General features: G+C 39.3%; 1 protein-coding gene across 1 annotated transcript in view; it reads right to left on the reverse strand.

The window, feature by feature from the left end:
- Positions 1 to 1,911: 1,911 nt before the first annotated feature.
- The window catches only part of CTPS2 (CTP synthase 2), a 229,871-nt gene continuing 205,810 nt past the window's right edge, over positions 1,912 to 25,972 (reverse strand). The window contains exon 19 of the mRNA XM_074391693.1: positions 1,912 to 3,467. Within this exon, the coding sequence (XP_074247794.1) occupies positions 3,299 to 3,467 (169 nt within the window). The 3' untranslated portion in view covers positions 1,912 to 3,298. The remainder of the gene's footprint in view (positions 3,468 to 25,972) is intronic.

Genomic DNA, 25,972 nt, shown 5'->3' on the forward strand with positions numbered 1-25,972 from the left:
TCAACCAACAAGTGAATAGAGAAAATGTATATGTATACCATCGAATACTACTCAGCCATAAAAAGGAATAAAATAATGTCTTTTGTAGCAACTTGGATAGAGCTGGACGCCATTTTTCTAAGTTAAGTTAGGAATGGAAAACCAAATATCGTACGTTCTCACTTATAAGTGGGTGGTAAGCTATGAGGATGCAAAGGCACAAGAATGACAAAATGGACTTTGGGAACTGTGCAGGGGGAGTTAGGGGGTGAGAGATAAAAGACTATATATTAGGTACTGTGTACACTGCTTGGGTGACAGGTACAGCAAAAATCTCAGAAATCACCACTAAAGAGCTTACCCATGTAATCAAAACCACCTGTACCCCAAAAACTATTGAAATAAAAATTAAAAGAGTGCATTAAGTAGATACTTTTAGAAAAAAAAAAACACATAATATCTCTTATCCCCACCAATGTTTTTGTGTCGTTTTTTTGTTTTTTGAGATGAAGTCTTGCTCTGTCACCCAGGCTGGAGTGCAATGGCATGATCTCAGCTCACTACAACCTCTGCCTCCTGGGTTTCAGCAATTTTCCTGTCTCAGCCTCCTGAGTAGCTGGAATTACAGGCACCCACCACCATGCCCGGCTAATTTTTGTATTTTTATTAGAGACGAGGTTTCACTATGTTGGCCAGGCTGGTCTCGAACTCCTGACCTCGTGATCTGCCCGCCTCGGCCTCTCAAAGTGCTGAGATTACAGGTGTGAGCCACCACGCCCAGCCTATCCCCACCAATGTTATACAGTCTCAGTAGCAAGTAGAATATATGTAATTGTAATTTTTGCAAAATTGTTTGTGTACTCTAACCATAAACAAAATAAGCTTTGAGAATTATATTTAGTTTTTGTTTTTGTTTTTGTTTTGTTTTGTTTTGTTTTTGAGACAGAGTTTCGCTCTTGTTACCCAGGCTGGAGTGCAATGGCGCAATTTCGGCTCACCGCAACCTCCGCCTCCTGGGTTCAGGCAATTCTCCTGCCTCAGCCTCCTGAGTAGCTGGGATTACAGGCACGTGCCACCATGCCCAGCTAATTTTTTGTATTTTTAGTAGAGACGGGGTTTCACCATGTTGACCAGGATGGTCTCGATCTCTTGACCTCGTGATCCACCCGCCTCGGCCTCCCAAAGTGCTGGGATTACAGGGGTGAGCCACCGCACCCAGCCTATATTTAGTTTTCTGTTATCTAAAACACACTTCAAAAACGTTGCAGTGATGAAAACAGTGGAGAATTTTCAGGCCATTTCTGCATGAAAGCCTGACCCTGTAAGGCTAAGCAGAAAAGCAAGACTCAAAACTTCTGGAGTCCTTTGTACCCTCATCAATAATGCAAACACTTGCCCTCAATTCCATAACCTTCCTGGGCAGAAGAACTGACACTGGAGTCCAAGGCACACAGGAAAGGGGGTGTGCTGGGGTAAGGGTCAGATCTAGACCTGCCTGCCCCCTTCTCACCGAACCCCCACCACCGCCACTAAACCTCTTGGAACTGCTCTGATCTGAGCCAGAGTATCAGAAACGTGTCCCAAATGTCCAGTCAAGCTCGGAGCAACTAACTTTGAGGGATAGTCATCTACTTTAAATTTTGGATAGTTTTTTAAATATTTGAAGCAAAAGTCATCTCTGTAATCCCTTTTCAGTCATTTTTTAATCTTTTTTGGACTAAGGTGTTTAAGTTAATAATTTAAAGAAACACACACATGGGGTGTGTGTGTGTGTGTGTGTGTGTGTATAGTATTAGAAATGAAAATCAACAAGTTGAACTTTAGTTAATCACTTCATTGGTTTTGAGTTTCACTTCCCAGCAGGCATCCACTAATTAATATTTGTTAATCTCCATAGCAGAATGAACAGACCCAAAAACCACAAATAATCCCTTTGATTTAAACAGGAGAAGAATTTATTTCCTTTAAAAGCAAGAACAAAGACAAATACTGTATGATCTCACTTAAGTGTGGAATCTAATAAAGTTGAACTCATGGAAGCAGAGAACAGAATGGTGGTTATCAGGGGCTGTGGGTGGGGGACTGGGGAGGTTGGTCAAAGGGTACAAAGTTTCTGTTAAAACAGGAGGAATAAGTTCAAGAGATCTATTGTGCAACATGGTGACTGTAGTTAACAACAATATATTGTATACTTGAAAATTGCTACGAGAAGATTTTGTGTTCTCATCACAAATAAATAAACATTTAAGGTAATGCATACATTAATTAGCGCAATTTAGCCATTCCACACAATGTAGACATAATTCAAAAACTCATGCCATATACCATAAACATATATACAATTATTTGTCAATTTAAATAAATAAATAAGGAATGGCAGTTTGATTAATCAAAAATGAGGGAAGGAGGATTTACACTAAATCCAGTCAACCAATAGCCAGGCTTTGTTTATGACTACTTAAATAGTAGAAAAGGACATAGTTTCCACCCATTCTACAACAGTATGATAAGCTAAGGAGTCACGAAAAAATTCAATTACTTATTTTCACTATTTTTTCAATCATTTCAAGAGTGTTTGGTTCTATTCTATATGATTCTTTAAGTATTTGCCTTACTCCCAACATTTTTGTCCTTATTTTGGGGAACGTTATAGTTTCTAAAACACTGATTTCTGGCTTAACTATGAATTTTGCAAGTATAGTTTGTCCATACTTACTGCAAAAGAAAAAGTGATCCTATATAATCACAAGGGACAGTAATGAAAGAATATGGAAAGATGCTCTTAGGAAAAATTATCAAAGATTTGGAAATGGGCAAAAGACTACTGAGTGTCCTTTCAGTGAAGTGCTGGGTATTATCCAAGTGACTATCCCAGGATTGTCTGGTTCTATCCAGGTATGGACCTTTGATTGATTGTCATCCCATTCTTTAGGCTATTTTATAACTCTGTAAAGGTAGAAGTTAAGCTGTAGAAAACTGTTAGTAATGCAAACAATTATTCTCCATTGAAATGCAAATACACTATATCTGGAAATACAATGAATCTCTGCCCTATAGAAAGAATGATCTCAAATATTACATTTCATTACCATATAAGACAGCAACATCCAACAAAATATATGTACAATGCAAGCCACAGATGTAATTTTACTTTTTTTTTTTTTTTTTTTTTTTGAGATGGAATCTTGCTCTGTTGCCCAGGCTGGAGTGCAATGGCGTGATCTCCACTCACCATAACCTCTGCCTCCTGGGTTCAAGTGATTCTCCTGCCTCAGCCTCCAGAGTAGCTGGGATTACAGGTGCATGCCACCACAATCAGCTAATTTTTTTGTTTTTTTGGAAGAGACTGGGTTTCTCCATGCTGGTCACGCTGGTCTCGAACTCCCGACCTAAGGTGATCCACCCGCCTCAGCCTCCCAATACTTTGAGAGGGATTACAGGTGTGAGCCACCGCACTCGGCCGTAATTTTGCATTTTCTAGTAGTGCACTGAAAAGGATAAAAAAGAGGTGAAATTCATTTTAATGATACATTTTATTTAATTCAATTATGTCCAAAATATTATTTCAGCAAGTAGTCAACATAAAAAATACTGAGATAGTTTACATTCTTTTTTTGTATACTATGTCTTTGAAATGGCTAATGTACTTTCTATTTACAGCACATCTCAATTCATACTAGCCACAATTCACATGCTCAATAGTCACGTAGTTAATGGCTACCATATTGAACGGTGCAGCTCCAGTTTTTCTTTGTCTGCACAGATCTGGATAATTCAACTATTACACCTCCCCACACAAATATTTGTTAAAACACTTTTGGTGTCAACCCTAGATATTTCTTCAGCTCCTACCTTGTTCCTTACTGTTTGCTACGTATGATGATGGGTATAAAAACTATAATAAATGTCCCCTGACCTCAAAAAGTAAGATGAAGTAAGACATATAAATCATTTTAAAAATTTTTTCAAGCAAGATTACATGTAAATGAATTCTTGAATTTAGTGGACAATAGAGAAGTGAAAAATCAATATGATAGGCACATTCAAGGAGGAGACTTGGGAGGGAAGAGAGGAGCCAGGGATATTCAAGACTTAATAAACAGAATGAGGAAGGAAAGGGATGAGTTAATGATTACAGAAAACAGAAGTTACTGGCCTGCTTTTATTTATTTATGTATTTTGCCTGATTTTGTCAAACATTCCATTTCTTTGTTTCAGATCATAGTTTTCATAACATATGGTTGTCTTGGGTGGATAAATTAAAATAACTTTAGATTGAATATAGATCTTATCTATTGTATGTTGTATGATCTCAACTCTGCTCTAAAAAATGCATTTTTAAAAACAGGAAGAAAACATCCAACATGGCCCAGACAACTGGATTGATTATGGTGAAGTAAAGGATGATCCTGCTTCTTTCAAGTTTGCTATACCTTTTGTTATCTTTTTTCAATAATCATGTAGTATTTTACAATTAGAAAAAAAATGTGTACTGTTTATATTATGTAAAGACATTTTATCCATTTGGTGGTTCCAGAAATTCTGAAATGATGTTGGACAAATAGATGCATATGAACACCCCAGTACGATCTCTTGATGTCTAAATACCAGAACAATAGTCCAGGATCTTTTATATCACATATTCCAGAACCACAGGCTATTGTACTGATAAATTGTGGAGTAAGATTTTATCCATTTTCCATCAATTTTGTCTTGCAACGTGAGAAGAGTCAAGTCTTGCTGAAGTTAATAAGTGGCCATCTGGGGCTTATTTTACTTTTAGAAAAGCAGATTGCTGAAGGTGACTGCCTTGTTAAGAAAGGTTCATGGCTAATGGTTTTGACAAGTAAAGCTGTTCGACTGCCTAAGGTGATTCATTTGATCACTCATCTTCTGTTAGTCACGCAGCTGATGGGAATTTTAAACACAACTTTCATGTTTGGCCTTTGCCTTCATGATTTCAGCTCATAGAGCAAACTATTGTCATATCTTCTGGTTAGCTTGACTAAGTAGCCCTTGAAGAATAACTGGCTACTTTACTTTCACTTTGCCCACGCTACCTCTAGCACAATCATCAGGCACGCCTTATCCTTCTTTGCTTTTGCTATTTGCTAATTACTATTAACCATTGCCCTTTGTCCACTTCATTCTGACTTTTTGCACTTACTCAGCTATTTCTCATCTTTCTCACACCCGCTCCTTATTTAGCCCAGTAGTTTCAAATTAACTTATTGAAATAAGGCTTGCACATTTTCAAAATGCTAGAACATTTCATAGATTTATAATAATATGGCTCTGTAAGTGTGATAATGCCTTATATTAGTCAAGTTTGCAGTTTTTTGTTGATCAGCCTTGGTATTGATGGACTTATGAAGCTATAGGGAATTTTTTAAGCAGGCGTAGACCTAAAGAAGTCCTGGCCAGGCATGGTGGCTCACACTTACAATCCCAGCACTTTGGGAGGGTTTGGTGGGTGGATCACAAGGTCAGGAGATTGAGACCATCCTGGCTAACATGGTGAAACCTTGTCTCTACTAAAAATACAAAAAATTAGCCAGGTGTGGTGGTGGGTGTCTGTAATCCCAGGTACTAGGAAGGCTGAGGCAGGAGAATTGCTTGAACTCAGGAGGTAGAGGTTGCAGTGAGCCAAGATTTTGCCACTCCAGCCTGGGCGACAGACCGAGTTGCTGTCTCAAAAAAAAAGAAAGAAAGAAAGAAAAAGAAAAGAAAAGAAAAACTTGCTTGTATTCATGGAGTTAGATAGTGAGGGGGGTCGGGGGAAAGTATGAACTATAGAAAAGAGTATGAGAATGGATACGAGTAGGGGTGTCCACCACAGTGTTCTTTATGCTAACAAAAACTTTAGAAACAACCTGAATATCCAAAGGGGAATAGTGGAGGAAAATTGTTTTATCTCTAAACAGTGAAATAACAGGCAGCTATTTGCATATTCATTGTGATATCATTTGAGCAAAGTGTTACTAAGAATAGCCTCTTGACACTACTTGCTCTTATGTATATATGATCTCACTCATTTGCCTGTGAGCCTTTGATGATCCTCTGTCTTCTGGATGAGATATCTTTGCTCTCCTCCTGCTTCCCCCAGCCAATCTCCATGATTTGCATTTTCTAGTTTGTGGGGATAAATCACTTGTTGGTTGTGGTAGCCACATGGTCAATTTCCACATTTCTTTCATTAAGAAATTCAAAATGTTGTGCTAGGAGGGCAGAGGAGATTTCGGAAGACTCTTTGAGGAAGAAAATTGTACCACTGGGAACCTATGTCCAAAGCATTAATGTCATTAGATTAACTCAGCTATATAGGAAGCTGTTGAGAGATTTCCATATAAATAATCTCTTTATTTCCCTGCATTCACAGCCTCCCCTCCCCATTGCTGGCCCCATTTAATTTCCATTCCAGAAACAAAATCCAATCAATGTGGCTGGAGCATTTATGGAAGGTTCCATAAAATAAGAAAGACCTGAGTGGCGCCTTAAGGAATGGCAAAACATTTTGTAAGCAGGGCATATGGAGAAGAGTCTAGCACACTGGTGTTAAACCGTGGGGCTCAGAAGGAGTGTGAGGTGCCCTGAAGTCCAGGAGAGTCTGATCCAGTCTGATCCGCCAAAGTAATAGATTCAGCTGGAAGGCGAGTAGAAGGTATGACCTGGGGAGCCGCATTAAGAAGATCCTTTTGAATATTTAATATGAGAGTTGAAATGTCATTCAGTAGTTGATGGGAAGCCCCTGGCACAATCCTTCTCAATAAGCATCACACAGGGAGGGGCGCATCACACACTGGGGTCTGTTGGAGGGAAATAGGGGAGGGACAGTGGGGGTGGGGAGGTGGGGAGAGACAGCATGGGGAGAAATGCCAGATATAGGTGAAGGGGAGGAAGGCAGCAAATCACACTGCCACGTGTGTACCTATGCAACAATCTTGCATGTTCTTCACATGTACCCCAAAACCTAAAATGCAATAAAAAAATAAATAACAAAATTAAATAAATAAATAAATAAACTTCAATACAGCTGGGTGCAGAGGCTTATGTCTATACTCCCAACACTTTGGAAGGTTAAGACGGAAGGATCCCATAGGCCCAGGGTTTTGCGGTTATAGTGAGCTATGATCATATCACTGTACTCTAGCCTGGTGACAGAGAGAGACTTTATCTTCAAAAAAATTAAGAAATAATAAATTTAGGCCAGGCACAGTGGCTTATGCCTATAATCCCAGCACTTTGAGAGACCAAGGCAGAAGAATTGCTTGATCCCAGGAGTTTGAGACCAGCCAAGGTAACATGGCAAAATCCTGTCTCTACAAAATATAAAAATAAAAATTAGCTGGGTGTGGTGGTATATACCTACTGTCCCAGCTATTTGGGAGGCTGAAGGTGAGAGGATAATTTGAGTCTGGGAGGTTGAGGCTGCAGTGAGCTGTGATTGTGCCACTGCACTCCAGCCTTGGTGACAGAGCGAGAACTTATCTCAAAATAATAATAATAATAGGCCAGGTGTGATGACTCATGCCTGTAATCCCAGCACTTTCGGAGGCCTGAGGTCAGGAGTTCAAGACCAGTGTGGCCAACATGGTGAAACCCCATCTCTACTAAAAACACAAAAAATTAGCTGGGCTTGGTGGTGGGCACCTGTAATCCCAGCTACTTGGGAAGCTGAGGCAGGAGAATCACTTGAACCCAGTAGGCACAGATTTCAGTGAGCAGAGATTGCACCATTGCTCTCCAGCCTGGGCAACAAGAACAAATTTCTGTCTCATAATAATAATAACAATAATAATAATAATAAAAGTTTTTAAAACCCTTCAATAGCTACTTACAGCCCTCCAATTTAATAGTACACTCCTTACCCTGGCATTTATAGATTTCATGATCTGTCTCCAATTTACCATTCAGCCATTTCTATTCACATGCACATTGCACATACCACACTGATAACTGTTCAAAACATTTTCCTATACCTCCTCTACGTATACTTTATAATTTGTTTTATAGTTGTCTGAAGATATGTTTTTTCAAACCACTGGACAATGCTCCTTGATTTTAGGATCCTTGTCTGATCTCATTCTGTATTTCTTTCAGTATCTTTTTAGCATCTACACATTGTAGGCACCAGAAATAATTTGTGGATAAACATTGGGCTTGCTGAAGAATACTAAGAACTTTGGCTCCAAGTTTTTTTTACCAAAATAAAGATGATTGTCATGATTAGCAACTCCTGTAAAAAAAAAAAAAAAAAAAAAAGCATCACACATGTAACTTTTCTAAGTGACTTGTGGCCTCCCCTGCTGCAACTAAGAATCATTGCCGTAAGAAAACAGCAGTCAGATAAAACCAGGTCAAGAAAGAGGCAGAAAAAAGCCCTTGACTGGAATTTAACAGCTGATAACCGTGATAAAAAGCCAGCCCTCTGACCCCTGAGCTTTGTATTCAGCTTTCTGTTCTCCCATTTTGATTACTTTTGCACTTTCCTCCAGGATACCCTTTCCCTCATTCTCTAGCTGAACAATTCAGGGAAAACCTTTTTCTTTGTGTTTCTGTGACAGAGTGGAAGCAGACTGACATTTTCCCCAAATTGCATTGTAAACTGCCAAGGGGGGGGGGGGGGAGCGGGGAGAAAGCAAGAAGCTGAGAATAGCCCAAAAAGTCAATGTTCCCAAGTAAAGATTTGGAGTACAAAATTCCCTAATTAGGTAATGTCATTAAAGCAGTGGGCCTGAGACGTGCTGCTGTTAAAGAAGCACCATCCAAATCCCTACATTAAGGGATGCAATGATAGAGCGCACACAACTCTTACTAAAATCCTCTTTCCTCTCCCATTTTCAGGCATCCCAAAATTCCCAGAAATTTTTCACTATCCTATCCAAGTTACTCTCCCATCCATGCTACCCTTGATTAACTCTCTCTTCCACAAACCAACCCATATGTCACTTCCCAAAATATCACAGTCTGTGCTAGAAACCACTACACTTCTCTCTTCCTCCCCTTTCTACTTTCCTCCTCTCCCTCCCTTTCTCCTTCATTAACCTAGGCCTTTCCTGAACACCTTGTCACAGGCAGGAAAAAAACAGAGGCTGTGAGCGTATAACTCATATTTTCGTCTGATAGCCATTCTTCGTAATCCTTCATCTGCCTGTAAGCTATGTGATCACTAAACCCTGCCTGTTCTTCAGCACACAGAAAAAATGGCAGTGTTACAAACTCAACCTTATTCTTTTTCAAACCTCCCTTATCTGCTTGGGAGCTGTTGCTCACCTCCAGATTCCTGATGAAGGTACACACCTACTTCACATCTGAAGCAGGGCAGTGGTCATTAGCACCACTTGAGCACCCAGTGAATGGTATAGCCCAGCCCAGATCAAGTCACCAAAATCATCTGCTCTGCACTCCTAAAATAACTCGCAAAAGACTTCTCTTCCTCTACTCTCAGCCCTCCGACACTTGCCTACATGTAACCAGAGAAGGTGTACTTGTAGAATTTCACTATATAACAATTGCTTAACTTTATTACAGGACTTAGATCAATTCTGGGTGGGTGGGGAAACGGGTAAGCATAAGAGAAAGGAAAAGAAAAGAGAAACAGAAAACTAGTGTCAAAGCTCTGTTTTGATAAGGCCTTAAAAATGTTTATGGACTTCCTTTCCAGTAGACTTTTTTGGCAAAATATATTAGAAAGTTATAGGAACTACAATGCCATCAGGAACTGTCAGTTTTCACCTGGAAGTGAGAATCAAGCATAGTATCCTATTCAGTGTCCCACAGAAAGAAAACTGTAGTACTTGCAGCCAAGTTGAAAATGAAAATCAACTCTTGTGGTAGATCATTTCCAAAGGTGGCCACCAACAATCCTTCTATCCCTGTATACCCCTCCCATCAAGAGGTGGAGTCTATTTTCTCCTGAACTGGTCTTATGACTTGTTTTGGCCAATCAAATGAGGCAGAAGTGATGTTCTAGTACTCCTAGGAGTTAGAAGAACTATAAGGCTTTAAGAATACTTATAATTTCTGCTTTTGTGTTTCTGGAATCAGCTGATAGATTAAAAAGCTCAGGCTAGGCCACTAAATGAGAAGATAGAGGCATAGCCAGCTCCTAGCCATTCCAGTTGAGGCCAGACATGTATGTATGCCATCTTAGACATTCCATTCCAAGCTGAGCTCCCAGCTGAATACAGCCAACACCATGTCTAGCAGAAAAACTACCTAGCTGAGCCCAGTGAATCCACAGAATCAATGAGAACTAGTAGACTGTTATTGTTTTAATCCAGTAAGGTTTGAGGGAGTTTTTACACAGCAAGAGATAACTGAGACAACTCTGTTTATCAATTCAACCAATCTCAGTCAAGGATATCAACAAATCTGGATCCTAGATAAGCTTTTAATTTTCTTCTTTTTTATGTTTGAGCTGCTCTTTTGTTACTTGATTGTTCTATATTGATCTCAGTCATGCATTCAAGACAGTTTTTATTTTAAATTTTATCCCCCATAGTTCCCATAAGAACAATCAAAATTATTAGAGCTTACTTTGGATTCAGAAACTCTGATCACTTTATCTATATTACTATATATAGTTAGTACATAAACTTTCTCTAATTCCGCAGACACTTTCGGTTTTATTATTGGCTTGAATTTAAAATTTTTACTTTCAAAATGTTCTGGGTCTGTATTTGCGGTGATAATTTCCTTTTGAATGTGTTTTTCCAAGCTTATTCATGCTTTTCAAATGTAAATTCACCAGTCTGAGAGCAATATGTATTCAGACAACAGCATTCATCAGATGTCACTGCTGCACTGGAAGGATTCTCCAGGGTTTAACTCTAATCCTTCTCACTTCCTTATTCTATAGAATCTTTGTGTGACTTTATCGATGTCAATGACTTCAATTATCATCTTTAAATGATGACTCTCAAATCCAAACTTCCCATTTGGACTTCCCCACTGAGAGTCAGATATAATTCCAACTGCCCACCAGACATCTCCACTTAGATGCTCTACAGACTTCACAAACTTAACATCTCCGAAATGAAATTCCTTGTCCTCCAAAACGTGCTCTTCCCCCCTTAATCTTTTGCTCAATCAATAGTAGCAGCATCCATCCAAAAATACGGCATGTGGGTCTCCTCACCTGATGAGGAGCTCTAGGTCCCATTTATTTCCATATTCCCAAATCTCAGCACAGGACTTAATACACAGTAATGATCACTAAGTGTTTTCCAATTAGTACTTGAATGAACAGTGAGGTTCTGCTTACCTCAATAAGAAATATCAGCTGCTATCTAACCCAGATAAATGTGCCAATACTTTTAGCACTATCTAGTCTTACTCAAGGCAAGACTTCCATTAACAGAGAGAACCAAATGGGTCACCACAGGCCATATGCTTGAAAAAGTCTTGACCTCAACGTGCTTATGAAGTACAGCCTTCCCTATCAGGACTGATGTTCATTTGAACAGGTTGCATGATGAACCTATTGCCTCGGTTCCTGAGCCCCTGCTGCACCCAAGTCCTGTTCTGAGCAAAGCATGTCACCTTCTTGATTTCAAAACGAGACCTCTTCCTAGTCATTCATGCTGCCATACCGCCAAGGTAGTCTTGTACTCTACAGCTGCACCATACCAAATAGCTCTACCTTCTGGGATACACGCTTTTAACATTTTTCCCCCAATCACAAATTTCCAGCTAGGTCCAAGTAGTTCAATGCCAACTCAGTTGAAATCTTTGATTTCTTTAAGGCACTGTGTTGCAGATGTTAATTCCTCTTTATTACCGAGTCATATGTGCAGACCCAAGTACTGCCTGATTCACTGTGCCCCATTTCCTCTTTGAGTAGTTCTAGAAGTCCAACCTGCTTCAAAGCCAAACCAGTTTGAGTCATAGACATTTTAAGTTTGTCTTTGTAGCTTAAATGTCTCATTCTCTTGGTAGGATCATGACTGACAGCTTGTGAACAACGTTTTGAAATATTTATGTCTGCAATAACTGCTTTTGTACTCTGAGATTAATTTATAACATCTTCAATAATAAATTATTTGATGTGGCAACTTCTTTGTGAAATCAAGCACAGTCCCACATATCCATGAGATACCGTCTGGGTTTATAATCCTAGACCCTTAAACATAACTACTTTTTTTTTATTCAAATACATTTTCGTTTCTGGAGTTGGGAGTGATTATAATGGTTCATTCAAAACACTCTTTAGTAAAACAGTACTTCCCAATTTTGTAACATCTAAATAAAAAAGCAATTTAATTTCCCTGAAAACATTTTTTGGCATTAAAATTCATTATATCCATTTACATAATGATGAGGAAAGCTCAGTGAAACTACCAATCTATTTAACATCTTTGGTTTGATGAAGCACATTAAAACATGAATGTACAGTCAAAAGACAGGTTATTTCATTACCAGACCATGTTATACCACTTCTTTAACAAATTCTTATCACCTTCTTCCTGTCCTTTGCCTCTCTATACAGTCTATACGACTACATCATTATAAACTGAATAAATTAAGGAGGATGTATAAGGTTTAACACATCAGTGAAATGTGAATATATAAATCAATGCCAATGTCCTAACAGCAAAGATCTTAACAGATCTACTTTACTTCTAGGGTAAAATAAACTTATTAACAATTTACATGAGAATGGTTGAAACTCAAAAGCCTAAAAGCAAAAATTTGGTTTAGCAATCTTTTCATTAAAGTCTAAAAGTAATCTTTGGATCTCCCTATCAAAATTCCAGTTGGCTTTTGTTTTTTCCAGAAGTTGACAAGTTGATTCTAAAATTCGCATAGAAATGCAAGAGATTTATAATCATCAAAACAATCTGAAAAAGAAGAACAAAGTTGGAGGACTTACACTTACCAATGTCAAAACCTACTTTAAAGTTATGGTAATCAAAATAGTGTGGCACTGGCATAAGGATAGACACATAGACCAATGGAATAGAATTGAGAGTCCAAAAATAAGCCCTTATGTTTATGGTCAATTGATTTTTGACAAGGGTGCTGAGACAATTCAGTGGGGAAAAATAGTATTTTCAACAAACGGTGCTGAGACAACATGCAAAAGAATAAAGTTGGACTTCCTCACACTATATGTAAAAACTAACCTAATATGTATCATAAGTCTCAGTGTAAGGGCTAAAATTATCAAACACTTAAAAGAAATCATAGGAGTATATCTTAATGGCCTTGGGTTAGACAATGATCTCTTGGATATGACATGAAAAGCACAAGTGACAAAAGAAAAAATAGATAATTTGGATTTCATCAAGATTATAAACTTTTATGCTTCAAAGGACAACATCAAGAAGATGAAAAGAAGTAGGACAGTGGTTATAGACGTCAGAGTCCACTAAGGAGTGTGTAACAACTTACTTGCAGAAAATAAATAAAGAAAAACAAATAGAAAGTGAAAAATACAACTCACGAAATAGGAGAAAACATTTTCAAATATGTATCTAACTGGTATCCTTAATGTATAAAGAATTCCTACAATCCAATAACTGAAAAACTAATAACTCAATTTAAAAATGGGCAAAAAATTTGAATAGACATTTCTCTGAAAAAGATATACAAATGATCCATAAGCACATGAAAAGATATTCAACATCATTAGTCATCAGGAAAATGCAAATCAAAAGCATAATAAGATAATATTTCACACCTAGTAGGATGGCTGTAATCAAAAAGACAGACAATAACAAGTGTTGATGAGGATGTGGAGAAGCTGGAACCCTCCTTATATACTGCTGGTGGGAATATAAAATGGCACAGCTGCTTTGGGAAACAGTTTGGCAATTCTTCGAAATGTTAAATATAGTGTTAAAAATGACCTGGTAATTCTATACCTAGGTGTACACTCAAAAAAATGAAAACACATGTCTATAAAAAAACCTGTATGTTCACACCAGCACTATTTATAATAGCCAGAAAGTAGAAACAACTTAAATGTCCATCAACTGGCAGTTGGTTAAATAAGAGGTGGCATGTCCATACGATGAAATATTATTCAGTAATAAAAAGAAATGAAATACTGATTAGCAAACCTTGAAAACATTATACTAAGTACTAGTTGAAAGAATCCAGTCACAAACACCACATATTATATTATTCCATTTCTAGGAAACGTCTACAATAGGCAAATCTACAGGGACAGAGTGTAGATTAGTGATTTCTTAGGGCTAAAGGATGTAATGGGATGAGAAATGAGAAGTGACTGTTAATGGGTGCCAAGTTTCTTTTAGCGGAATGAAAATATTCTCAAATTAGACTGTGATTGTGATTCTACATTCTGTGAAAATAACAAAAAAAATAATTATGCACTTTAAATAGATGAATTGTATGGTATGTAAATTATATCTCAATATAGCTGTTAAAAAATAAAAGTAATTTTCTTTCCACTTCATGTCACAATTCATTATGAAATCTGAACCAGGGAGTCTGAATTAAGAATGTTTTATGAACTTCCTTTTTTCCCTCGATAGGTTTTATTTGTGGCTGAACATGCTGTAACTGAAGTGCCTGCTAAATTGATTCTGTTCCTCTTTATGGGGCAAATTTCGTCAAATTTTCCTTCAATTTGTCTTTCCCCAATATAGATTAGTACTCTTGTATTTAGAAGATGCAGTCCCAAATGATTCCTCACTTATCTCCTGGGTAGTACATAATGTTGCCATAAGAAACTACTTTTCTTTTCATTCAAAAGACTTGGCCAGTCTGCAATCTACTTTCTGCTTCCGGAAAGACTACTCAGAAAACTTTTCTTTACTTTTGTTAGGAGCACTTGTGAAAGACTTTGAAACAAATGGACCAAAATATATATATATATATTTCTGAGTGTCCTGTCTGGTACATTCTTTCAGGTTATCTGATTCTATACGGTTTGTGCCTTTTTTTTTTTTTTTTTTTAGACCTAGTCTCACTCTGTCACCCAGGCTGGAGTGTAGTTGCGTGATCTCAGCTCACTGCAACCTCTGCCTCCTGGGGTTCAAGCAATTCTCCTACCTCAGTCTCCCAAGTAGCTGGGACTACAGGCATGTGCCCCCATGCCCATCTAATTTTTGTATTTTTAGTACAGATAAGGTTTCACCATGTTGGCCAGACTGATCTCAAACTCCTGACCTCAGGTGATCTGCCGCCTCAGCCTACCAAAGTGCTGGGATTACAGGCGTGAGCCGTCACACCCAGTCTGCTTTGTGCCTTTTGATGCCTTCAAACTATTTTACAACTCTGTATGTTGTAGAAAAAAAACAGATAATAATTTAAATAATTCATGTATATAGAAATGCAAATAAATTGTGTCAATGGAATGGAATAGACATCAAGCAGTTTTGCATCTATTTCTGAATCTATGTAAGCATTTTTTTTTCTGTGTAAGCGTTTTTGATGTGTTCTTTGAATTATCCTTTGAACTGGTTGTAAAGTCTTACTGGTTCCCTTAGTAATTAATTTGATAAATAAGGTATTTTATAAGTGTTCACTTCATTTTTGTCCTGGTTTTAACATTTCTTGGAAGAGTCTGTCTTAGTTGAGGCTGCTATAATAAAAATACCATAGACTGGGTGACTTAAATGACAAACAATTCTCACAGTTCTGGAGGCTGAGAAGTTCAAGATCAAGACACAAGCAGATTTGGTGTCTGGTGAGGACTCTCCTCCTGATTTGCAGAAAGCCTGTCTTCTCATTTTATGGTAGGAGGGGAGAGACATAGCAAACTCTTGTGTCTTTCCTTATAAGGGCACTAATTCCACTCATGAAGTCTCCACCCTCATTATCTCATCTAAACTGAATCACTTCCAAAAGGTTCCACCTTCTAATACCATTACATTGAGAGTTAGGATTTCAACAAATGAATCTGGGGGTGGGGGACACAGTCAGTCCATAACAGTATCTTTTAACATTTCTTCTCTTATTTTATACACTAAAGTAGAAAATTTGGTTTCCCCCACATTAGTCCCAAAGAAAGTAACAGATAATAAATAAATTAACTAGTAATCCCTAGTTCAATACCAATGTAGTTTTATTGTGTTGTGGCTGGGTGTGTAATATTAGCACAATACTTAATATATGGTTGGTGCTTGATAAATTTTTGCTCATTAAGTAGTCCTTTTTCTGTTATGTTTTATATCTGGCTTTTTATTTATTTATTTATTTATTTTTTGAGACGTAGTTTCGCTCTTGTTGCCCAGGCTGGAGTGAGTGCAATGGTGTGATCTCGACTCACCTCAACCTCTGCCTCCAGGGTTCAAGCAATTCTCTTGCCTCAGCCACCTGAGTAGCTGGGATTATAGGTGTGTGCCACCACACCTGGCTAATTTTGCATTTTTAGTAGAGATGGGGTTTCTCCATGTTGGTTAGGCTGGTCTTGAACTCCCAACCTCAGGTGATCCGCCTGCCTCAGCCTCCCAAAGTGCTGGGATTACAGGCATGAGCCACTGCACCCAGCCTATATCTGGAAATCTTATCTCTGGTCACTGGAGCCCTCTCATGTACATTTAGCTCACATCAGCCTAAATCAACTCTTTCTCAATGATGTTAGCACTGCCTTTTGCCAAGCAAGGTCTTCACACACTGCAGATCTGGCCTCTATTTGTGTGATTCAAGGAATCGCAACCTACTCCCCCACCCCAACTTGTTCCAAATTAGCCTCCTAGCCACCCACAGGCCTGCTGCCATTCCTGACATTCCTACCAAGATAACCATTCCTCTAGGTTAATACATAGTTTCCAGAGTAAAAAGGAACCGAAACTAGGGACAACAAAACAAACAACTCTATAATTGAAGAACACACCTGTCATCCCATCCTCCAACTCCCCAACCTCTACTAGCAGGGATGGCAGAAGATAGTATTTCCCATCTAAGAACTTAACTGTGCCTTCGCAAGTTAATTTCCAGTCTTCACAGTCGGTCTTCACGAAACTAAAGGAATTGCTATTAAAAGGATCAGTGATTCACCCTTTTCTCATTCTTGGCAGGGCTAAAGGGAGAAAAGAGGGCAGAGGAGGTGGATCTGTAATATTGTGAGGTGCTAACTCTATTATGAGAGGACCAACCTTACAATTATGGGGCAGTTAAGGAAAGGTCTAGCTCATCAAGTTTATACCATAGTTTGAGAACTAAAGCTCATCTTTAAACAACATGTGTTTATTCACTCATTCAACAAATATTTATCAAGCACCTACTATGGGTCTATCACCATGTTGGACTGTATAGCAGGTGCTAAACCTGCCATGCCCATACCCCTGGGATCTTCCCATAGGCCACCTACAGAGGATTCTTTTACAGGCTAATGGACGCCCTCTGAGGGTGTTCGCTAACCTCTAAAGGAGTGTGCTCATCCTGTCTGGGACAGGCCAGAAGTACTAGGATGGGGGTGGATAAGGACCCCAACTTCCTACCCCCAAGGTAGTCAGTCTTTCAGAAGGTTCCAGGAGGGATTGAACCCCTGTTGCCTAAGTGGTAACTTGCTCATTCATGCACTTTTGACTGACTTTCCACCTTCCCTCCTGTTCTTCCTACAATCACATCCCAAATAAACCAAATCCTTGTCTCACATTCTGTTTTGAGGGAAACCGAAACTAGGACAAGAAATATCTGCGTGTACATGTGGTAAGCTGATGTGCACTCTGATGTCTGTAGACATAGAGTAACCAAGACTACCCTTCTGGAGCCCTGAAAACTGAGTAACACAAACTGGGGGCATGTCTTGCTTTGAGTGAGAACTATACCACCTAGATCTACACAGTTTACTGTCTACATTAACATAGCTTTCCAATTCAGCCCACTTTAGTAACTTTACTAACATCACTTTACTATTCAGCTGTTTTTAATCAACACTGACTATTCCAAGAAAAAAATTTTGACTACTATTCCAAAAAAAAATTGTCTAAGAGGATAAAAGTTGCAAATAAGATTTTTTCAGAAACCTTCCCCAAGAAAGTTGTTTAAATGAAAATCAAACTGTTCAATTCAATAGACAGCATTGACAGCTATTTATTCCTTTCGACTCTATTAAAAGCATTCACCTCAAAATCTCCCCTTGTTGTGTCCACCAATTTTAAACTATTACATCATGATTCTTATCCAATGATGATCAATCCACTGCACAAAAGGCCTATTTTTAACTAGTCTCTGAAGCCTCATAAACGTCACAACTTAGTCCTTTCCCCTAAGGAAGCTGCTAAGACTACATTGAGGTAATGCTCACCCTTACTGCGATAGGAGTAAACTCAACTTTGTCTTATTAATAGGTTGTTTGCATGGTATTCTCAGGAATCCAGCATTCAAAGGGAGTGGAGAACAGGGTTGGGGAGGTGGATATCCTTAGATAAGACCATCCTCTGTGAGTAGCTGGTAGAGTTTCATACAAGATGAGTAGCACGCCACGTGCAGTGGCACCCACCTGTAGTCCCAGCTACTCAGGATGCTGAGGCAGGAGGATCACTTGAGCCCAGGGTTTCAAGTCCAGCCTCAGCAACGTAATAAGATTCCATCTCAAAAAAACAAAAAGAAAAAAGAAAATGAGTAGCAGATTGTCATGACAGATATTAGAAGATGGTAGTCTCCTGGAGGGGTAAAGACTCAAGGTCGGAAGAACAAGATTAAGGATGCACAAAGGGATGCCCTGTGAAGGGTTTAAATCCCTGAGTACATTTTTCACAGGCCATGGAAACAAGGCACAATCAATACACAGTTTGAAAGTCCTTCCCCCATAGGTTGTAATTCCCTTTAGTATTCTTTGACCCTTCCATAAAGCCTGAATCACCTACAAAATTTGTGAGTGGCCAAGTGAGTGGCAAAACTTTGTAAAGGCAAGTGGAAGACCAGGTCATGAGAGGAGATGTTAAGTCTTTTTTTTTTTTTTTTTTGAGATGGAGTTTAGCTCTTGTTGCCCAGGCTGGAGTACAATGGTGTGATCTGGGCTCACCACAACCTCCGCCTCCTGGGTTCAAGTGATTCTCCTGCCTCAGCCTCCCAAGTAGCTGGGATAACAGGCATGTGCCACCATGCCAGCTAGTTTTGTATTTTTAGTAGAAATGGGGTTTCTCCACGTTGGTCAGGCTGGTCTGGAACTCCCAATCTCAGGTGATCCACCCACCCTAGCCTGCCAAAGTTCTGGGATTACAGGCCTGAGCCACCACACCCAGCGAGAGGTAAGTCTTGACCATACCCCTGCTCCTCCTGTCTGAAAACACTCTGGTTAGGGGCAGCAGAGTACATCAAGGAGGACTGCAGTTTAATGCAGGTCAATGGCCCAGGCCATGCCCAGCCAAGGTGCATGAGAGAACAGGAAATAAATAACACAGCCTTTGGAGTATAATAAGGAGAACCTTAAGGAGCCTTCTCTCTTGCTTAAATGTATCTACCCAAGAGAAATATCACATGAGCCACACATGTGAGCCACATATGTAATTTAAAACTTCTTGCAGCCATATAGTAAAAAGTAAAAAGAAAAAGCTGAAATTAATGTTCATATTTTATTAAAATCATGTATTGAAAACATTATCATTTCAACATGTAATCAATATAAAAAGTATTAATGAGATATTTCCCCCTTTTTTTACTAAGTCTTTGAAATTCAGTGTGTATTTTGCATTTACAGCACATTTCAGTTTAGCCACATTTCAAGTGCTGCATAGCCACATGTAGCTCATGGCTGCTGTATTGAACAGCATAGGACTATGGAAAGATGACCCTGGGAAAAAAACAGACCCTTGGATAACAATCCCTCATTCACTATCTTTAATTTAGCAGCTGAACCAGTGCTCTCTATAGAAACTAGAGACCAAAACCAGCAGGAGTGAGCCATGGGGGAGGAATAAGGAATGAACCGGAAGCCAGCCCTCCTCTTAGAGATAATTGTGTGTGTAGCCAGCTCTACTGTCTGGGCTACACATCTGCTGTGTCAAAACCCAATTTGGATTCTCACTTTCTACTCTGTCAGGAACAAGTTGTACTTCCTGATCTCTTTATTTTCCCCTATTATTCCCTCTGTAAATTTCTCTTTCAAAACAAGAAAAAAAAGATTCTGGCTCATTCTGCTTGCTGTGCTATGAGCAATAAAGTCTTCTTTTTGATCTGGCGGTCTTATACCTGCTGCCAGTGTTTATGAAACTGTGGCAAGCTAACTTGTTAGCTTTTAAGTAGGGTCAAATCTCAGACCTTTCACAATTCTTGACATTATCATCCCATCCTTCAATGCCTAACCAAGGTGTGACTCCAAGGAGGAATTAGAGGCACATTTACTAACCTCTCAGAGCTATTAACACTTCTTGTTTCTACTCAGCCTTTAGCATTTACAATATAGAATTTTTTTTTTTTAAGACGGGGTTTTACCATGTTGATCAGGCTGGTCTTGAACTCCCGACCTCTGGTGATCCACCCACCTTGGCCTCCAAAGTGCTTGGATTACAGGCATGAGCCACCAAGCCTGGCCTACAATATAGAATTTTTAAATAATTTTGTGTGTCTACATTTTAATATCTCCAATTCCCCCATTGCTCTATGCATAATATTCATTAAAATGCTTTCTGAGTGACTCATTGATTTTTGTTCCATACGTGTGAAACATCGGAGAAATTTCACGCTGTGTGATCACCGAGTCTTACCTTCCCCACTTCCTACATTCAGATGTGATGATGGTATGTGACCCTCTCTTCTCTCATGCACCATCAACCTCCCTCCTTCATCCCCACTCTTCTTTAATTTTCCTTTCTTATATAGTAACTTACCATGCTTTCACCTTAAAACACTAAACCAGATCAACTCAGTGAAAACAAGGCCCTTGAACCTGGAGTTATGGGATATAGAAGCTAAACAAGATCACTTTTTAGTGAAATCTATGAATGCCCTAAGCCCACTTGTCTTTAGATTGCCTCAGGTAAAAAAAAAAAAATCCTTCCTTTTCTTTACCAATGCAAATCCCTTTGGAAAAAGGCTGCACTTAACATACTAAAGTTAACAGATTTTCAGCAGGGCACAGTGGATCGGTGGATCACGCCTGTAATCCCAGCACTTTGGGAGGCCAAGTCAGGCGGATCACCTGAGGTCAGAAGTAAAAAATCCTCCTGGCCAACACGGTGAAACTCGGTCTCTACCTAAAAATACAAAAATTAGCTGGGCATGGTGGTGTGCACCTGTAATCCCAGCTACTTGGGAGGCTGGGGCAGGAGAATTGTTTGAACCTGGGAGGTGGAAGTTGCAGTGAGCCGTGATCACTCCATTGCACTCCAGCCTGGGTGACAGAGTGAGACACAATCTAAAAAAAAAAAAAAAAAAAAAAAAAAAAAAAAATTCCAGTTTATTCATAGAAAAAATAAGTCATTACAACATGAGTCCAATCACAGATGAATGATATTTGCCATTCTATTACAAATTAATTACACCAGAAAACTCCAATTATTCTAACCTACCCACTACATAACATTTGAAAAGATAAAGAAATAATCTTTTGTTCTCTAAATATGAGTTATTTTTTCTTTTTCTTTTCTTCTTTTCCCTTCCTTTCTTCCTCTTTTACTTCTTGTTTTCAAGTCCACAGCACTTAACATGCATTTTTCACAGCTTTTCTTGGTGGGGTACATGGTAAGCAGCTCAGATTATTCTATAGTATCAGAACCTTCTAAGTTTATCTTAGATATACAGAATTGCTCTCAAACCACAAGGGTATCTATAACCTACTTGAGGGTTAATCTATCTATAAGAATTGGAGTTTTGTCAGCTATAGACAGAGTAGAAGGATAAGGTAGGTTGAACTAAAACTTGTAGACATTCCCTTCCTTCATGATCAGAGTTAGAGGCAGGAAGAACACTGAGCTTTGGAGAAGAGCAACATCACTGTGGCACCATTCATAGTCCGTCATCATGGGAAGTTGCATACAGAAACTCAAGATGTATAAGCAATGAATGCAGCTTAGTTTAATAAGGAGTGAGGTTATATTGATACTATTGTGCAATTTTCAAGTAGTCTTTGAAAGATCATTCATCCCTTAGATGGCGTATTAGTGTGTTCTCACATTGCTATAAAGAAATACCTGAGGCTGGGTGCGATGGCTCACGGCTATAATCCCAGCACTTTGGGAGGCCGAGGCGGGTGGATCACGAGGTCAAGAGATCAAGACCATCCTGGTCAACATGGTGAAACCCCGAACTACTAAAAATACAAAAAATTAGCTGGGCACGGTGGCGCTTGCCTGTAATCCCAGCTGCTCAGGAGGCTGAGGCAGGAGAATTGCCTGAACCCGGGAGGCGGAGGTTGTGGTGAGCCATGTTCACGCCATTGCACTCCAGCCTGGGTAACAGGAGTGAAACTCTGTCTCAAAAAAAAAAAAAAGAAAAAAAGAAAAAAGAAATACCTGAGACTGGGTAATTTATAAAGAGAAGTTTCATTGGCTCACAGTTCCACAGGCTATACAGGAAGCATGGTGGCATCTGTTTCTGGGGAGGTCTCAAGAAACTTATAGTCATGGCCGAAGGCAAAGGGGGAGCCAGCATGTCACATGGCAGGAGCAGGACCAAGAGAGGGTGGGGAGATGCCACACACTTTAAACAACCAGATCTCACGAGAACTCACTCACTATACAGTACCAAGGAGGGGATGGTGTTAAACTATTCATGAGAACTCCACCTCCATGATCCAATCACCTTCCACCAGGCCCCTCCTCCAACAATGGGAATTACAATTTGACATGAGATTTGGGCAGGGACACAGATCCAAACCATGTCAAATGGTAAGTGGTACTCAGTTATTAGGAACCAAAGAAGAAATTCTTCTGCACTCTACTATCTTTTCTCCACCCCATTCATAAGACTAGAGCTTCCCAAAGTGAAGGGAAAATCCCTTTACATCCAGCAGACTACTGGGGAGTCTGAATTCAAAAGTCTCAAGAAGAGATGGGAACTTTACTATTCTGTAGGGAAGATTAGCTCTCTAGGGAGGTGCTGGGAGGGGCACTCAACATGGAAGATCTTAGAGAGGACTGAAGGAGAAGTGGAAGAGCAAGAGAACAAGGAGCATTCACATGAGACATACTCTAATGGTTTACAGAGTGAGGCTTTTGCCTCTACGTATAATACAAAGGACTAAGGAAGCTGAACCAGAGTTGCAATACTTGCTTTCCTTCTCACACCATTCCCCAACTATATAAATTGTGATCATTTCCTGAACCACTGGATAAAGAACTGCTCCATCAAGGTCCTATGAGTATTTGGCTTATGGAAGACAAAAAGGGCAGGACCCACAATGGACAGATAACCCCATTCCAAGGTCATCTGAGGGTCACTGGCCCACCATCACAGTGAAGAGCCTCAACTAGCTGACTTGGGTGGGCATGAAACTGTCCCCTCCAAACTTTCCTTTCCCAAGAGGGTAGCTAGCAACCTTGTGGGAAAGAGAGTAGCAACAGTCAAAATCACCATACTCAATGAAACACCAGCCAGATGAGGGTGTCTAGATGCACATAACGCACACATTCCTGATGGTAAAAAATGTCTCTATGGTAGAATAGTAGACATCAGACTTACTCAGCCTGATCCCATTTGTGGTGGATATTTTTTGTTTTTTACAACATGGATTCCAAACGCTCTTCTTTTATGGGGAGTCCCCAGATGTCAGGTCCTAGCCTCCCATCATGAAGTCGAGGAAAGTGCTGCTCTGTTTAGTAGCACAGTTTAATTAAACTGACACTTTTTCCATAGCAAAGCTGCCTAAGTGGAAAAAGCACTAAACTGATTTCCATTAGAGCATGAGTTCTTTGCCTCATTACAAAATAAAAATGATCATTCTACTGCCTGGCACCAGTCTGCAGATGACACTTTGAAAAGCACAGGTCTAGAGGCTATACATTTCCTCTTCTAGCATCCCAATAGCTGTGTAGATGCATATGACCTGAACTCAGCAACCAGATATTCCTATCCAGGTCTTTGGATCTTGAAGGAAAGAAACGAAGGTGCAAGGACAGCTGAGAAGCTATACATGGTGGTGTGAGCATTTCAAAAAAAATCAGCAGTAGCATCAGGATTGAAAATTCAAAGGTAGTAGCATCAACTGCTTAGATTTCCAACAGCAGTGGAACACTGAACTGATGCCAATGTCTGCCATTCACACACTCTCTTGGTTCCCTTTGTCTTCTGAGCCTGGTTTTCCAGCCTATCCATCACTTCTGTGTACTGACCAAGAAGTACCAATGAATTCCTTTTCTACTTAGGTGAGTCAATAGAGAATTTTGTTACCTGCACCCAAGAAAATTTTGTTACCTGCACCCTTGACTGACAAACCCTTTAACATTCCGATCAGGTGACTGATGATGCCTGTTCAGATTCCAAGCTCACCAAGCAATTTTACGATGGTAATTTGGTTTCTTGTGTGTTAGCTAGAAATTCTACATTTCCTGTTAACTGTGTTTATCATTGAAAATTAACTAATTGGCATTAGGTCTTAAACTTCACATGATGAGTAGGGATAATGTGACTGCACTCCAGAGAGAAAGATCTACTCTCTATATGTTGACACAATTGGGCTTTATATGCTACAATGCTGACACCCAGAACATGGGTTGTGGCAAATTTACTACAATAAGGGTAACCTACAGAGAACCTTCCTGGCTAGCCACCTGGCCCTGCCGTGGTGAACCCTTCTGCATAGTTAGAACTCCTACACTGCCTTTTGACACATGAGGTCAGTGAGCCCCATGGCTTTCTTACAGAGTTGTTGGGAGTTTAATCAAATTTACAGTCCTCTAAGTCTGAAACAGGCAATGGACTGAGCAGGTTTTACTGAATCTCTTAGAAGTCCATAGCTTGCCAGCAAGGCAAGCTATGAATCTTAAAATAAATTTGTGCACATGCATCACATTTGCATAGTTCCCCATTTGTCACCCATAAACATCCCATATCAAAGCCATATGGGAAGAAATCATTTCAAAAAGCAATCTGTGTCTTTTTGACTACACCTCATTAATTTCTGACTTGATTCTCTCTAAATTGTGTCATTGAACATTTGCTTGTTGGTTTCACTTCTTTAAACGTGAGTAATGATACAAACTATACACCCTATATTTATGGAGTTGTTTATGGTTTTCAGAGAATTTTCTCACTCAATGTCTCATTCCATGCTTCACAATGATTCCTAGAAGAACTTTTATCCTTGTTGTACAAATGATAAAATAACAAGTATCATGTTGCACAGCTACTATGTGGCCAAATGTGGACTTGAACATGGATCTTTCAAAACCCAACAGTCCAACACGGTGGAAGTTCCTGCCATTATCTGGCAAATTAATGACAATTCTACATTGCATAAGCATTACTTTAAAATACCTGGATAAAGGTGCCTCCAAAATATTCCAATATTCCCCCTCCATTGTCAACAAAGGCACTGGACAAATAAATTAGTATTGGCACCTTACTTTTAAAAACAAATAATCTTCTGCCAGACAAATCTTTTTTTAAAATCATTTTGGTTTTTCTCTTTTATATAATATTCCATATGAGAGTTCCTATGATGGAATGAATTCTTGTTTATGGTATATAGATTTAATCTGTCAATGTTTCACTTAGAAAATTTTTTAATTTTTTAATTTTTAATTTTGGTGGGTACATAGTAGGTATATATATTTATGGAGGGTACATGAAATGCTTTGATACAGGCATACAATGCATAATAATCACATCATGAAGAATGAGGTATCCATCTCCTCAAGCATTTATCCCTTGAGTTATAAATGACCCAATTACACCCTTTAAGTCAGGAGTCCCCCACACTCTGGCCTTGGACTGGTACTGATCTGAGACCTGTTAGGAACTGGGCCGTACAGTAGGAGGTAAGTGGTGGGCAAGTAAGCACTACCGCATGAGCTCCACTTCCTGTCACATCAGTAGTGGCATTAGATTCTAATAGAAGCATGAACCCTTTTGTGAACTATACATGTGAGGGATCTAGATTGTGCACTCCTTTTAAGAATCTAACTGGGCCGGG

Source organism: Saimiri boliviensis, chromosome X, assembly GCF_048565385.1.
Source record: "Saimiri boliviensis isolate mSaiBol1 chromosome X, mSaiBol1.pri, whole genome shotgun sequence".
NCBI lineage: Eukaryota > Metazoa > Chordata > Mammalia > Primates > Cebidae > Saimiri > Saimiri boliviensis.